Source organism: Manduca sexta, chromosome 15 (genome assembly GCF_014839805.1).
Source record: "Manduca sexta isolate Smith_Timp_Sample1 chromosome 15, JHU_Msex_v1.0, whole genome shotgun sequence".
Taxonomy (NCBI): domain Eukaryota; kingdom Metazoa; phylum Arthropoda; class Insecta; order Lepidoptera; family Sphingidae; genus Manduca; species Manduca sexta.
In genome coordinates, this window is record NC_051129.1 from 1692714 (window position 1) to 1707897 (window position 15184).

General features: G+C 34.9%; 2 protein-coding genes across 2 annotated transcripts; one reads left to right on the top strand and one right to left on the bottom strand.

The window, feature by feature from the left end:
• Positions 1–2949: 2949 nt before the first annotated feature.
• On the bottom strand, positions 2950–4114 carry LOC115454827 (40S ribosomal protein S28). The gene is made up of 2 exons (XM_037438944.1): positions 3814–4114; positions 2950–3080 (listed from the first exon to the last, which is right to left on the bottom strand). Exon 1 carries the CDS (start codon positions 4027–4029, stop codon positions 3832–3834), a length of 198 nt encoding a protein of 65 aa, XP_037294841.1. The 5' UTR covers positions 4030–4114; the 3' UTR covers positions 2950–3080; positions 3814–3831.
• A 456-nt stretch (positions 4115–4570) lies between these two features.
• LOC115453837 (translocon-associated protein subunit alpha) lies at positions 4571–11865 on the top strand. Its single transcript, XM_037438940.1, has 5 exons — positions 4571–4795; positions 5880–6071; positions 6709–6986; positions 7843–8083; positions 11434–11865. The coding sequence occupies exons 1-5, from the start codon at positions 4735–4737 to the stop codon at positions 11502–11504; spliced, it is 843 nt and encodes a 280-aa protein (XP_037294837.1). The 5' UTR covers positions 4571–4734; the 3' UTR covers positions 11505–11865.
• The last annotated feature ends 3319 nt before the right edge of the window (positions 11866–15184 follow it).

The following is a 15184-nucleotide window of genomic DNA, read 5'->3' on the forward strand; positions in this document are numbered from 1 at the left end:
CAGGAATTTACAAACGTTCATGTATGGTCCTTCGAACCGTTTTTGCGTTTACTACGAGACGAGTAACCCTCTTCTCTTATACCTAATTGTTTAAAACATATAACGAACTGCTTCGATGACATAGTTGTATTAGGTACGACTGCAGTGCTGAGTTCTCGGGTTCGATTCCCGGGTCGGTCAAAGTGATATTAGGTTTTTATACTTAGTAACGGCCCAGTGCCGGATTTATAATTTTTGAGTGTAGGTCACTTTATTTCCGCGGCCCCATGTAGGTAGGTTATGTATGTATGTAGATTTCTAAAATACTTAATAATTTTCCAACGTTTGTATTATGGAAGGCATTAAAGATAAATAAACGAATATTTAATTAAATCGAGTGAGTGTCTTCTAAAATCTGCTATCCCTAAGAGGCTGCCGCCCATAGGCCGCGACCTATACACCCTATTTACAAATTCAGGACTATATCAGCCCAAAGTTCGGATTTTGTGTTGTTTTGTGTATTTCAATATGGCTATAGGCTCACATCATATCACATAGGACGGAATACTTACAGCGGAGAGGACCACCTTATTCGCACCAGACTACTCCAATCTTCTCCCTCAGAGATAAAAGACGTACCTACTCACGCCATGTGTAGGTAAAAACCATTGCAACATTAATTTATCTAATTGCTGCACTCAGTGTTGTGTGTATCCGGTAAGCTAAGCTACTAATCAGTGCTGAAATCCGCTCGGTAACCGTCAATTCGTGAATGGTAAAGAAAGTGGAACTGAATAATTTATCTGACTCAATTCGTGAGCGCGGCTGTATGTCGGATTTCATTCGGTTTTAGCTGGAAATAGTCTTTATTTATTATAAACTAGCTTTTGCTCGCGGCTTCGACCGCGTTTGGGAGTTTTCCGGGATAAAAGTCCCACTATATATTTTTCCAGGATAAAAAGTAGCCTTTAACCTTCCAGGGGCCTTATTCTCTATCCCACACGTCATTTTAACAGCGCGTAACAATCACGTAACACAACGCATCATGTTTAGGACTATAGAAATTTGGCTTACAGAATACCATTTCACGCACATTTCTCGAAGATAACATGACACGGCCACGTTACGCGTTTACACTACCATACAGAATAAGGGCCCAGGTTCATCTACATATCTAATTTCATAAAAATGCGTTCAGTAGAGTTTGAGAAAATCTATAACATACAGGCCGACAGAAAAGGGGACTTGGTTTTATAATTTGTATTATAGATTGAATAAAATGTATTTTTAATCATAATATGCACTTACAGAGGCCTTTCGCGGCCTTGGACTAAGGACCTATTTTTTAACTCCAAACCCCTTTAAGCTAGTCTAGCCTCGTACGAAATTGTTAAATAAGGTTCCCTTTTTTGCTCCCATCCGGAGCCTCGAGCCAATTAAGGCCGCCATTGATTTTTAATATCTTGTAGGCGGGAATCAAACCTGCGACATTCATTTCGCTTCATGGCAGACCAATATATTCACAACTAGCGAAGTGGTTAGGTACATTGTTAATAGTAATTATCACTTTAGTGAGGTAACTTCTGCGAATTTTTATACCAGGGCCCTTATTCTGTATGATAGTGTAAACGCGTAACGCGGCCGTGTCATGTTATCTTCGAGAAATGTGTGTGGAATGGTATTCTGTAAGCCAAATTTCTATAGTCCTAAACATGATGCGTTGTGTTACGTGCTTGTTACGCACTGTTAAAATAACGTGCGGGATAGAGAATAAGGCCCAAGTATGTGAATGCATTGGCGTAACACTAACGTGTATTAGGCTAGGTTAGTGGATGAGCAGTTTCTATTTTGTCGAAAAGTCAAAAGTAATTAACAAGTCTAGTGTCATTAAAGGCTATAACTGCATAATATGATACAAAATGTTAAGTATATATATTGTAAGGTTTTATCTCCTCAAACATTGTATATGAAAATTTGTTAAGATGCTTGCTGTATTATTCATTGGTATAATTTAACATTGAAACGTGTGTCAATTCTAGACGCTCGGAGTATGATGCCACGGATATAATTTGATGTAAATGATTTCCATTATAAAACCATTAGGGTTTTATTAATAGAAGTAGGTACTAGGTAAGTCTAGCTAATTTACAAACCAAAACAAATGCATAAGAAACAAGAATACTGTTTATACCGCCATCTAGCGGATAGCGCAAATAACAAGCATTATAATTAATATAATATGAAATACGTGGATGGTGCCAAGGTACTAGTTATCTGTAGTTATTTTTGTATTTTTATTGGAATCGATATTATTTAAACATTATTATTATAGTGTTTATTGTTAAATAAGACATTTTCCCTTACAAAGTATACAGACAAGTTTGTTAACGTCGCGTATGCCACAATATTCGTGCGCGATAATGAGCATTTGCCGTAGGAGCCATTTTAGTAATGAAATGTTTGCCCCACATAATCCATGAGGTTTAACAATTCGGTCTAGAAATCTCTACGGAAGCCCTGTATTCAGTAGTGGACTAAGACTAAGGAACAGTTTCTGGCGCCCTAACTAAAGGCTAGATAATGGTAAGGAGACATCTTTAGCTATTAAGGCACTTGGGAGAAAAATTTTTTGGCACTCCTTTATAAGGACATTTTTTATGTTCAACCAATTTTTTTAGCCAACAGGCCTTTACATTAATTTAACTTAACACTCCCCTATAACACTTGGTTCCCTAAGTACAATTTGGCATTGCCAACAATCACCAGGCAAGCTCCATCTTAGTTTCTAGAGATATTGGCTTTAGTCCAGCCATAATAACCTTTTTTTATAGAGGCCACAAAGATTCTAGTTACAGTACCTCACACAGTGTATAATAATTAACCTACTAATGTATTAAAGTTGATTAAGTATAGCTGCATTAGACTGCCAATTTCAAATGAAAACAATAAAGGAAAGAATAATAGACATAGTCACACCCATATGTTATTTATTACGAGCTGGATACAGATGTTCATCTTTGACGGTTTCATATTTAACACATAAATTTTAATAAATGGTACATAGCGATGCAACTTAACCTAGATGACTCCTCTTGAGTGACCTGCAACAAGTTATACATTCATTAGACTAATATAGACATGGTATAAAATTCCTTCAAAGAAAATAAGGGGCTTAACCAGAATTGCTATGAGATAAAATTGTCTAAGAGAAGTTATTTTGGCAAATTTGTTTCTTAAAAAAATCAATTTTTAGTTATGCTATATTAGTAATTTTATTTGGGCAAAATAATTTATGTTTTACTTATAATTTATCTTAAACAACATTAATAAGCTATAGATTATGTTAGCTGACATATTATATTGGCATTGATTCAAACACTATGAATTAGCAAAATCAATGCATTGCTATATTATATTCAAATGAAATCTCAATAAATATATTATAAATCTATGCAGTAATATAAACAATAGCCTTGTTTCTGTTTAAACAAATAAACGTGATTAAGCCATACATATAATCCTGCAACTAGGACCTATAACTATACTTGAAGCAAATACTTTTAGTTATAAAAAAAAATCTCAGTATGAGAGCTGAACTCGTAAATTCTGGTTGGACAATTGTTTAATTGCATACTACGATGCACTTATAACGAAATATCTGTTTTCAAAAGACAATTACCACACGAAATGATCAAGTTCAAGAAACAAAATACGTTTTGTGGAAACGTCACAGCATCGTATAACCTCAATTTAACAAATCGGCTTTTTTATTAAAAAGCCGATTTTACCCACTAAACTTCGTAAAATAAACGGTTAAAAAACAACATTACTTACATTATAATTAGCTGGTAATTATCTTAGTCTCCTGGCTTCACGCTCAGACTCGAGAAGGGTGAGGATATCTCCATCACGGACGGGTCCCTTCACATTCCTGATGATCTGACGGCTGGTCTCTCCGATGAACTCAACTTTGACCTGAGTACACTGGCCCTGAGAGCCGGTACGGCCGAGCACTTTGACTACGCGGGCGAGAACATTAGGTTTGTCCATTTTGGCGAAATTATCAAGCGAAGACCAAAAAACACACGTGCACCAAAGCTGGCGTGCGCTAAAAAGAATTTGACAGGAGTAGTGTGGTGCTAAGTGCTTGCTTTGCGCCAATTTTCTTTAGTCGATTTATTTTTGATTATTTCAATATTGGAAACCAAAGTTCATTTTCAACATTATCAAATAAATTGAATAATTTCATTTCAAAACATTTGTATTTATTACATTATTTTATTTCGACTAAATAAGTTCAATGCAATAATGCACCTTATGAAATAAAACTTTACTAATAAATAGGGATAAGAATCGTAATGTCTCGATTATAATAGCACTTCTAGTATTTTAGTTTTGAAAACAGATAAATAGCAAATCCAGGATATACATTGCTATATTTATGGAATATTTATAAAATATTTATTTTATTATAAATTACACCTTTCCATGTGTAAAATATTTTTTTAAGAACAATTTGCAATAATCAAGTTGGATTCCAATCGGTTTTATAAATTACCACTGTAGCCGTTTTTTTGATCACGTCCCTAGTGACAAAATATTCCACGTCAATCGAGTTGGAGTGAAAATTGGCATTTTGCCTCGAGTTTCTTGCGCTGTCGGAATCTGTATTCAAAGTGAATGGCCTACAACCCACAACTGTAGCCACTAGATTCTATTTCAAATTAAAACTCCAATAATAGTTAAATAATCAAAATGAAATTTATATATTTAGCGTTCTTAGTTCTACCTGCAGCGTTACTATGTCTACAAAACGGTAAGTTTATATCAAACATTGAATTAAATTTACAATATTTGTTGTCGGTACGTGGCATCCTTTAAATTGTGATTTGTGAGTGAAAGTCTATGTACGCACTAATTAAAAACTTTCTTTAGATATTGGATAGTTTGTTAGAGTTTTACCTTATTCAATACGACAGGTATTGCGATCCAAAATGAGTGTAACCTTTTAAGGTGTGGATCTCTTTTTTAGCGGACATAACTTATTTTTCGATATTATATCTTTATATAATGCTCATAAATATCGCTAAAAGTAATTTGGGAATACATACTTTGTTTTTTGTGACGCCATATGGGTTAAAAAAGCGTTGATTAATAATTATCAATAACAGTACCCTCCTTGTAAGATAGTATAGCAATAAGAAACATTTTCTCTAATAGTCCAAATAACTAAGTTTCCATAATTTTTCCCACTTACAAACACTTATTAACTAAAATAATCACACATCATTTCTGTAGTGTATTCTTTATGATTCAGTCTACACAGTTATGGTACCCTTAGTTTCAGTTGTAAAAAAAATTTCATGACTTTCACTTCTTATGCAGTTGAAAGTCCATATGTGTTGTGCCAACACTGATTGCCACATACTGTACTGTATGCAAGTTGTTATATGTTAGCATATATTGTTCTACATAGATTCTTGTTGATCTATTTCATGATAAAATCAGCTCTATAAAGTTGTAATGTGCAATTATATAGACACTTGAAAGGCTTATTTACTTCAGCAACATTTTTGCGAAACCAAGTTTCATACAAATTTAAATAAGGTTTTCTATGTTTTTTTTAACCAAGTTAATTTTTTCAAAAATGTTATTGCTTAAGTCAATTAGCCATTAAATCATTGATATATTCACACCTAGTTATTACCAGACATTAGTGTTTCTTATTTCATATTTTCATAATTACAATGTTCCTCAATGAGTATTGTTCTAACATAATAGCACCCGTCCCTATTGTTTAAAGTCAAACATTGATAAATACATTCTCCTTAGTCTTTGTCTTTAAATTGACCTAAATACATGAACTTGACCAAGTACTAACTTCCATTTTCAAATTCCAGGTAACACAATCCTAGCCAGGGCAGAGGAAGACGAGTTAGACGATGTGGTGGACATTGAGGGGGAGGACAACCAGGTGGTGGGTGATGATGCTCTCGGAGAAGATGATGATTCAGTGGTGAAGTCCTCGCAGGATGTAGACACAACTATACTATTCACAAAGCCTGTTACCAACTATGGAGACAATGCTTTCGGTGAGTTTTTAGTTATAATTTACTTAAATAATCGTTCTAGAACTTTTTTAGGTTTTAAGAGTCATAATTTTGAAATTTTTATGATTAATACTTTTGAAACTCTCATCCTCTTCAAATCTAATCTAACTCTTTATATCACTCCTGCAAAGAATGCTGTTTCATCAAGTAATTTAAAGTACTCAAAAAATATTATAAATAAATTGAGATGAGTTAACTAAGTAATAATCAGTGATGAGACAGGGTATATTAAGCATTTATAATAATATTTTATTATACTAATAATATTATAGGACAAAATTCTTTAAATTTTATACATATTTAAAACATCGCTTTATTAAAATATTTTTTTCGGATTATAAGCGTTTTTTTTATATATCATAATTTTCTCCCGACGTTTCGGTTTTGAAGACAGCCTGCATGGTCACGGCGGACTGAAGTCATCTGAAAAGTCAAAGTTACAATATCTATCATTTTATGATGAAAATTTTCTTTTTTTACTATGATGGTTCCTTTTACACAGAATGACTTCACAGTGTAAGATAGATTTCAAAGCCTAACATTCGCGTAAACATAAAAAAAAATCCCTATACACAAACTTAGGAATGGTTACTTTAAAGTACCTAATTCCACCTTACAGATCTGCAAGCAGGATTCCCCGTCGAATTCCTAGTAGGCTTCATCAATAAGGGTGCAGAGGACTACATCGTCGAATCCATGGAGGCGTCATTCCGCTACCCAATGGACTATACATACTACATCCAGAACTTCACAGCTTTGCCATACAACAGAGAAGTTAAGCCGAAACAGGAAGCCACCTTCGCATACTCCTTCATCCCGAACGAGGCATTCGCGGGCAGACCATTCGGTCTCAACATCCAGCTCAACTATAAAGATGCCAGCGGAAACTTCTACCAGGTATGTTGATGTGAAATATGTAAATTATGGCTTTATGCCACTTAATACCGTTCCATAAAACTTAAAAGATGCTAAGGGCTGCTTTAAGAGCTTGATAAATAGTCCAGATGGTCATATAAAATGACATAGTTGTAATACAATCAAGCATCATAAATGTAGATTACAAAAACGAATTTAAAGTATCTTGAAAATAAATGTCATTGAAATAAAACTTGTATTATATTAATATTTTCTCTGTAACATTCGCCTTAACATTAGAGTAATCATTAATTAACAATTTAAATTATTTTTGCCACCATTCAATACTAAGAAAACATTTTCTGTAGTCAGTTCTTTCATTTTAGCATAGTCTATGACATCACAGATTCACAACCAATAGGAAAGATCTTATAATATTTCAAACTTGAATACCAAAACACTAAATAGTGTGTAATCCAATGTTAAAAAAAAATCACACTATAGTTTTCAGATTGGTCTATTTTCGCGATGGATCGAAAAAAGCTATTGAGATCGTTTATCGTAAATGACGGCTAATAAAAGATGGAACAGATTAACAATTTTATTACAGTGTAATTTTTATTCGTTCAGATTGTACTAATGACTAACAAATAACTTTTATCTTATGATTGAAAAATCGTCCCTTATATTATTAGAAATTAAAAAAAAATAAAATGTACATACCAACTGTGTACATACAACCATTGTGTCTGTAAAGAAAATTAACAAAATTTGATTTATATCATTATCGAAAACTATAAACTAATGTTTGTGGCATGCATCTTAAATGCATACATCTTGTACTTTAGTGATAACTTTTGTCGTTCAACATTTAAATGCCTGCACATTGTTTGCGTAGGAGGCAGTGTACAACCAGACAGTGAACATCGTGGAGGTGTCTGCGGGGCTGGACGGCGAGACATTCTTCCTGTACGTGTTCCTGGGCGCGGGCGCGGTGCTGGCGCTGGTGGGCGGCCAGCAGGCGCTGTCGTCGCTCGCCAGGCGCCGCGCCCCGCGCCCGCAGGCGCGCACGCTGGAGCGCGGCACCGCCGCCGACGTGGACTACGACTGGCTGCCGCAGGAGGTGCTCAACCAACTCAGTGAGTATATATTTTATTCCTTTATTCAAATGTAGCAGACATTTGAAAAAAATTGATATAAAAATTTCTAAACGCCTTCTGAAAATTTCATAGCAACGAGTTAGAGGTAGTCACTTGCCTTGTATTTAAGTAATTAATTTTGGACAGGCGTAACTTCTTTATACTAATGACTATGAAAATTAGGCCTGAATGTTTGTATTTCTTCACTGCTGGCCGTTTTTCTGTATTCAGGTGGGCTATCTAAATACACCAACATATTTCTTTTTTTTAAGTCGCCGTAGCTAAGGTCTTATCATTAGGTGAACGATAATAATAAATCTTTTGGCAGGATTCGAAAATTCTAACAGTGAATCTGTCACCCACTATCTAACCTGTAGTAAGATATGGTTTCCATTCTAATGTAAACTACACAACCATCAATGTTCTGTAGTCGGACCCGATTCGCAATCATTCAGGATCTGCTTTAGTTATTATAGGTCTCTGGTATGGACTAGTTCGGCTTGATAATACATATTGAAATTAATTTTGTTGCTAAAGGACATTTTGTTTTATTAATTATTTAAGAAGTTTTTTTTAGAGACACTACAGTGTTTCTATTTGAACAACATTGTAGCCAGTGTAATAACTGGACACAATAAATCATATCTAATGTCTTAAAGTGATGAGCGTAGTGTGGCGTTACTGTTATTAGCAAACGTGAGGAATCATGATTATCTTCAAGTCGATATTTGGACTGTGTTCTCGCCATTCAGTTGTGTAAATTCAATCATGTTTTTTTTTAAATATTTATATGAAAGGGGTAGGCGGGTGATGCATGTCCCCTCCAGGATGTTAAGGCCGATAAATAAATCTGCAATTCAATGACATGGAAGATTTTATTTTAAGTTGTAGACACCATCTCCCCTGGTTAATGGCTATAGTCAACCTCATGGGCCAAATATACTGAGATACAATAATTATAAATCCGCTTTTCATTACGATAACGTCCCACAGTTGGGCACGAGCGTCTGCTGTTATTGAGATGGTTTAGGTCTTATTCTACCACTCTAGTCTAGTGCGGGTTGACGGTCATATGATACCTTTAAAATGAAGAATTCTTATACATGCAAGTTTTCTCACGATATCTTCCTTCACCGTTCATGGAAGCGATAATTGATAACATATAACATACATATAACAACATGTTAGAGGTGTGTGCCTTGGATTTTCAACCTGCGGACATTCGTTTCGGCAGTCCGTTACATTTCCAACTAGGCTAGTGCCCTTTAATGATGTACCATACAATTGTTTATGCCGAAATTATTATTTGAAAAGATTATATTTTTACGTTAAATTTTACCTTTGCTTGTTCTAGATTATATGCCTTTAAAATTCCAATTAAAAAAAAAAAACAAATGAATAAATATAAACTTTTAAATATTCGAGTCATTCTTCCGTATCACAACGCACGTTACATTTCTAATTAAATACAAAAACAAACAGAAGCAAAGCTATGATAAAATTATACGAATTATAAGGATTATGCCTACTTGAGATACGACACAGTAGCAACGCAAGGCCACAAACTAGAACGTGATTTTGTTTGTTTGATAGAACTGTAGGGATTTAGGAAATTGTCATAAAATGTTATGTTGTTTTTTAAGGCAAGATGGTTAAGTTAAAACTAAATTATTGTAGAAATAGCAAGTTCGGTAAAGAGTTGCCAACTCTCACGTAAAATTTAATGCTGACTTTAATATACTTAGTCTGGCCATAAATACTGTTACACTTAATTATAAAAAAATATTACATTTGAATTTCGAATCTGTCATTTTTATACGATTGTTCATTGTGTTTTCTCATTTTGGCGCCAATACATTGTAAAATATTTTGCGATATTAAAATGGTGTGGGGTGATAAAGAGAACCGAATCGCTGTGATAGCATTACACAAAGTAGGTATGGAGCCAAATGCAATTTTTAAAACTCTCCATACACTTGGTATTAGTAAAATGTTTGTGTACCGGGCTATTAATAGGTACAATGAGACCTCCTCTGTTTGTGACAGAAAAGATCTGGCCGTCCACGTAGTGTTCGTACGAAAAAGGTGGTCAAAGCAGTAAGGGAAAGAATTCGAAGAAATCCTGTCCGAAAGCAAAAGATTTTATCTCGGGAAATGAAGATAGCACCTAGAACCATGTCGCGTATTTTAAAAGATGACTTAGGACTTGCAGCCTATAAGAGACGCACTGGCCATTTCTTAACTGATAATTTAAAGAAGAATAGGGTGGTAAAATCGAAACAACTACTGAAGCGGTACGCAAAGGGAGGTCACAGAAAAATTTTGTTTACGGATGAGAAAATTTTTACAATTGAGCAACATTTTAACAAACAAAATGACCGTATTTATGCTCAAAGCTCTAAGGAAGCTTCCCAATTAGTCGACAGAGTGCAACGTGGACATTATCCGACTTCAGTGATGGTTTGGTGGGGTGTTAGCTATGAAGGAGTGACTGAGCCATATTTTTGTGAAAAGGTATCAAAACATCGGCACAAGTGTATCAAGATACCATTCTTGAGAAGGTAGTTAAGCCCCTTAACATCACCATGTTCAATAACCAAGTATGGTCCTTCCAGCAAGACTCGGCGCCGGGTCATAAAGCTCGGTCCACGCAGTCTTGGTTGGAATCGAACGTTTCGGACTTCATCAGAGCTGAAGACTGGCCGTCGTCTAGTCCCGATCTTAATCCGCTGGATTATGATTTGTGGTCAGTTTTAGAGAGTACAGCTTGCTCTAAACGCCATGATAATTTGAGTCCCTAAAACAATCTATACGATTGGCAGTGAAGAATTTTCCCATGGAAAGAGTGCGTGCTTCTATTGATAACTGGCCTCATCGTTTAAAGGACTGTATTGCAGCCAATGGAGACCACTTCGAATAAGCTTTTTATATTTTTAATTGTTTTATATTTATGTATTAAACTGACACACTGTAAAAGTAATAAATGTTATTTGCAGTTAACAATTTTCTTTTTTCTTTATTACAATATTTATGGCAAGACTAGGTATAAGGGATATTACTAGGCTCCTGCCGTCAGTGAGGGCCAGGGTTTTGAAAAAACTGTTTTGGTTGATATGCCGCTGTGTGTGTAGACATAAAAGACATTATGAAATCCTCATTTTATTATAATAGACTGCACTTGATTTTTTGGCGCTTCATTTCAAGTTTTCAGTACGACCAAGCCAACCGACATATGCAATCAAGCTGGGAGAGCTGTATTTTCAACGTTTAAAACAAATATTTCACCTATTATTCGGAATCAGTTGTCTTTATTTGCCGGTACTGAGGTTAAATTCTTCTCTTTGTTTCAGAAAAATCTCCCAAAGTGCCGAAACAGTCGCCACGCGCAAGGAAGGCGAAGAGATCCGCCGGCGACGACTAAACTGTCGTGAGAGAGCGAATGCGCGCGATTGGGGTCACTACAGCGCCTACTGGAACGGTCTAGCGGGCTCGCTCGGTCACTTGCCCGCCACTGCTTAGGAGAGTAAACGGAGAACGCATATATTTGACATTTTATTAAAATAGTATCAATAAGGATTTTTTTCCTTTAAATCCAATATCATTTTAGACATAAAAGACATGGTAAATGTGTAGTGCTAGGCCTGTTTTGATTTTAGTCGTATTGACAGACTGTTGTGCGTAGTACGTAAGTTGTGAAGTGCGTAAATTATGGAACTGTGCGGAGATTTGTAACAACGTGCGCGTATGTGAGCGATATTTAATAAAACAATGTTACATTTTTATTTGGTTCTTTAATTTTAATTATAAGATCAAAGGATGTTGCATAGATGAACAAGTAACTCGAGTAACGAGCACCTCGACTGGCTGATACATAAAAGTTGTAGTCAGAATTTCAAATTAAAACACTGCTATAATCGGCAGTCATCATAAGCCTTTAACAATAATATTTCAATAATTATACACCCACTTTTATCCCCGAAAGGGCAGGCAGAGGCGCAACTTGTGCATCCACTTTCCGCTGTCCGTATTCTATGATATGGCAGAGGGCGAGCCTGTCGCCATATCGAACACATACAAACTCCGAGCTGATACTGAGTAGAAAAGATCCGGGAATCGAACCCGAGACTTCAGCGCTGCAGTCGTACCGTAATACAACTAGGTAATCGAGGCAGTCAACATATACATTAATAAATCAATTTGATTTTACTTAATCCTAATAAAATAATACATAAAATAACAGCACAACGTTACTGATAGTATGAGTGAAGTCCAAGTTAAAATATCGATCAGCTAAAAACAATACTATCTTGGTCATCTCCAGAATTTTTCCCTCCCTAAATACATCTACAACAATAAGAAAATAAGTTATTTAGATGTTGTGCCTACCTTGAATATCTTGCGTATAATGGAACGACTCAATTCGAGATAAAGGGTTATGAACAAATGGGGCGAATAGTTATTTTTTAACCTACAACATTGTTGATAGACAATTACCATAATATTTGATAATGTTTTGTTTTTTTCGAATTCCTAATAATAAACGAGGAAAGTCTACACACCTTGATTATAAATTTATCTGCAGAAAACACCTAAGTAAACATTACGAATAAATAGCAACATCACGTTCACCATGTTTGTTTAGCGAAAGCTTCTTATCGCTAAATCAACATCATCTGTTTTAACTCAACACTTTTATCAGCAATTTTAAAGATAGATTTTTCTTGATTTAGGATTTTTTATGTGTTGTGATGACCATACATGATACAATTGATATTGATTTTGTGATAGCGTTCTTGGTACTGGGGTCTTGGGTACGATAGCAAATCGCTCAAACATACATTTGTGCTATTCTTTCTATGAATAAAACACGTACTTTGTCTGAGATTAGTTTTATATATGCCATTTTAGGCTAGCTAGTACCTCCAGAAATTCTAAAAACACATTTCTGCATGCTATTGTATCCGTATTAGTCACAGAATTTTCAAAATCGGTTAATTAACTCAACGATAAACTTCAATAAACTTTACATCTATAATTTTGGCGTAGATGTACAATGTACTTCGATTGAGATATTAATATAATTTTGTTGTTATCGAACGGTCTACGACCCGTGGAATCTTGTTTTGTAGAGGGCAACTAGTCAGAGCCGCCTCTGGACCTATTTTCTCTATGACGATTTTCACGAGATATGGCACAAACACCTCACATGTCCCGACAGAGTAGTTACGCAAGCCTTTTTTGTCTTATTTGTTGGCGGCACGCTAATTCTTGAAAGTTGTAAATCCATAATTTTTGTAACCCCCCCCCCCCTTCCTTTCCACCCTTTCCTTCTCCATGTCATAAAATGTAATCTACGTAGTCATAACATTTCTGCCCAAGTCCGTGTTATAAGATAAGCCAATCGTTTATTTCAAAAACGAGAGGAAACCAGTAATTTTTTTTTCATCTCACCCGCTGTCAATGATAATTCTAAAAGACCTCTGTTCTCAACAGATAATAATAGTCGCATGTATTTCAGAGGCTTAATGTTTTTGATATATACGGTACCGCCCTTGTAGAATTTAAGTAAAGTGTTGGGGGGTCGACCCTATATTTTCTGTATAAATGGCGGTGAGCATATAACTTTTTTCATCCGTGCACGGCAAAGTGACTCCAATGTATCTGATGGTAATGGAGTGGGGTCCAATAGAATATCGCTGGTGAGAGATGATTACTCCTCGGCAGTTGACACAATTTCCGGAACGCGCGCACTTACGTCAGCCACTATGGCGGGTTTTAACACCTTGTGTACCACCAGCGAACTCCATTGCCTTATTGCTTGTTGGTAAACAGCATAACTGCCCTTTAAAGAGTGTTTCTTATTACATCAAATAGTAATCCTATAAAGCAGTGGTAGTGGCAGTAACTTCGAGTTGAGCTAACTTATATCCTATTAACTCCTTAGGGGCATGCCAGTTATAAACGAACTTAACCATAATTTTTTTTTTTCAAACTACGTTAACGAAAGATTACAGCTATTTATAAACAAATATTATAAATACATATTAGTGGGGTGGTTATATAGTTGGGGTCAATTTAAGTATCTTACAGTAACCTTAATTGGAACTTGACTGATATTGGAAAAAGGTAGAGATTAAGTCATATCAATAAGTATTGACCCTCTTTTGACCTTTTTAGTTGTTGAAAATATTGATAAAAATGACACAAGAAAGATTATTACGATGCAATCACCTTTTTATATTGTTTATAAACATTATTATAACGAAATTGGCTAAGTTTTGTAACATTCAAAATATGTAATAATTTTTTATATATTCCACCTACTAAAGCTTCGGAATGGTCCCATTTAAATTTTATTGGTATAGGATCTTGAACTCCTCACAATCAAGTAGGATTTTGATGATTCTTGTTGTGTTGTATATATCAGTATAGGTACTTAAAATATTGTTTAGCCTTAACAAAGAAGCTGTAGCAAAGAATTCCTCAATATAAAATAGGATAAAAAATATATATTTTTGTATTAGCTATAATTAGGCGCATTTTATAACTAACCAAAAGTAAAAAGTAAAAACTGAAAAAAAGCCGACTCTGAAAACCTTTACAATCCAAAAATCATTGACCTTTATACGGTCAGTAAGAAATTATGAAAAAAACGCAATGATATCTTTATACCTTGTGTTTTATGTACTCTAAATATTTTCATATTTGATAGTGTTTGAACTTGAAGAAAATTAAACATTTGGAAGCAAAATTCACCCTGTCTCTAACTACAATATAACCCCTACAACTGCACCCTGAGTTCGGACCTGTAGCGTCATATCTATCGAGTCTACAATTGATAGCGTCACTAAGTCTTTGGCACACTGATATTCTCGCTCAAATCTCAAATTATTAAGTTTATTTGTATATGTTATATGATTTGAGTTTGGTTTGATAACATTTCGACAACGTGCCGCGTTCACATTACATATATGGGTAGAATAAGTTTCGTTCTAGATAACCTTATTAAAAAAGAATTACGGACCTTTACATATATAATAATGTTTAGGATTATTAATTACACAAACCTTGGCAAGGAAAATATGATTTTCGTAACTCTTA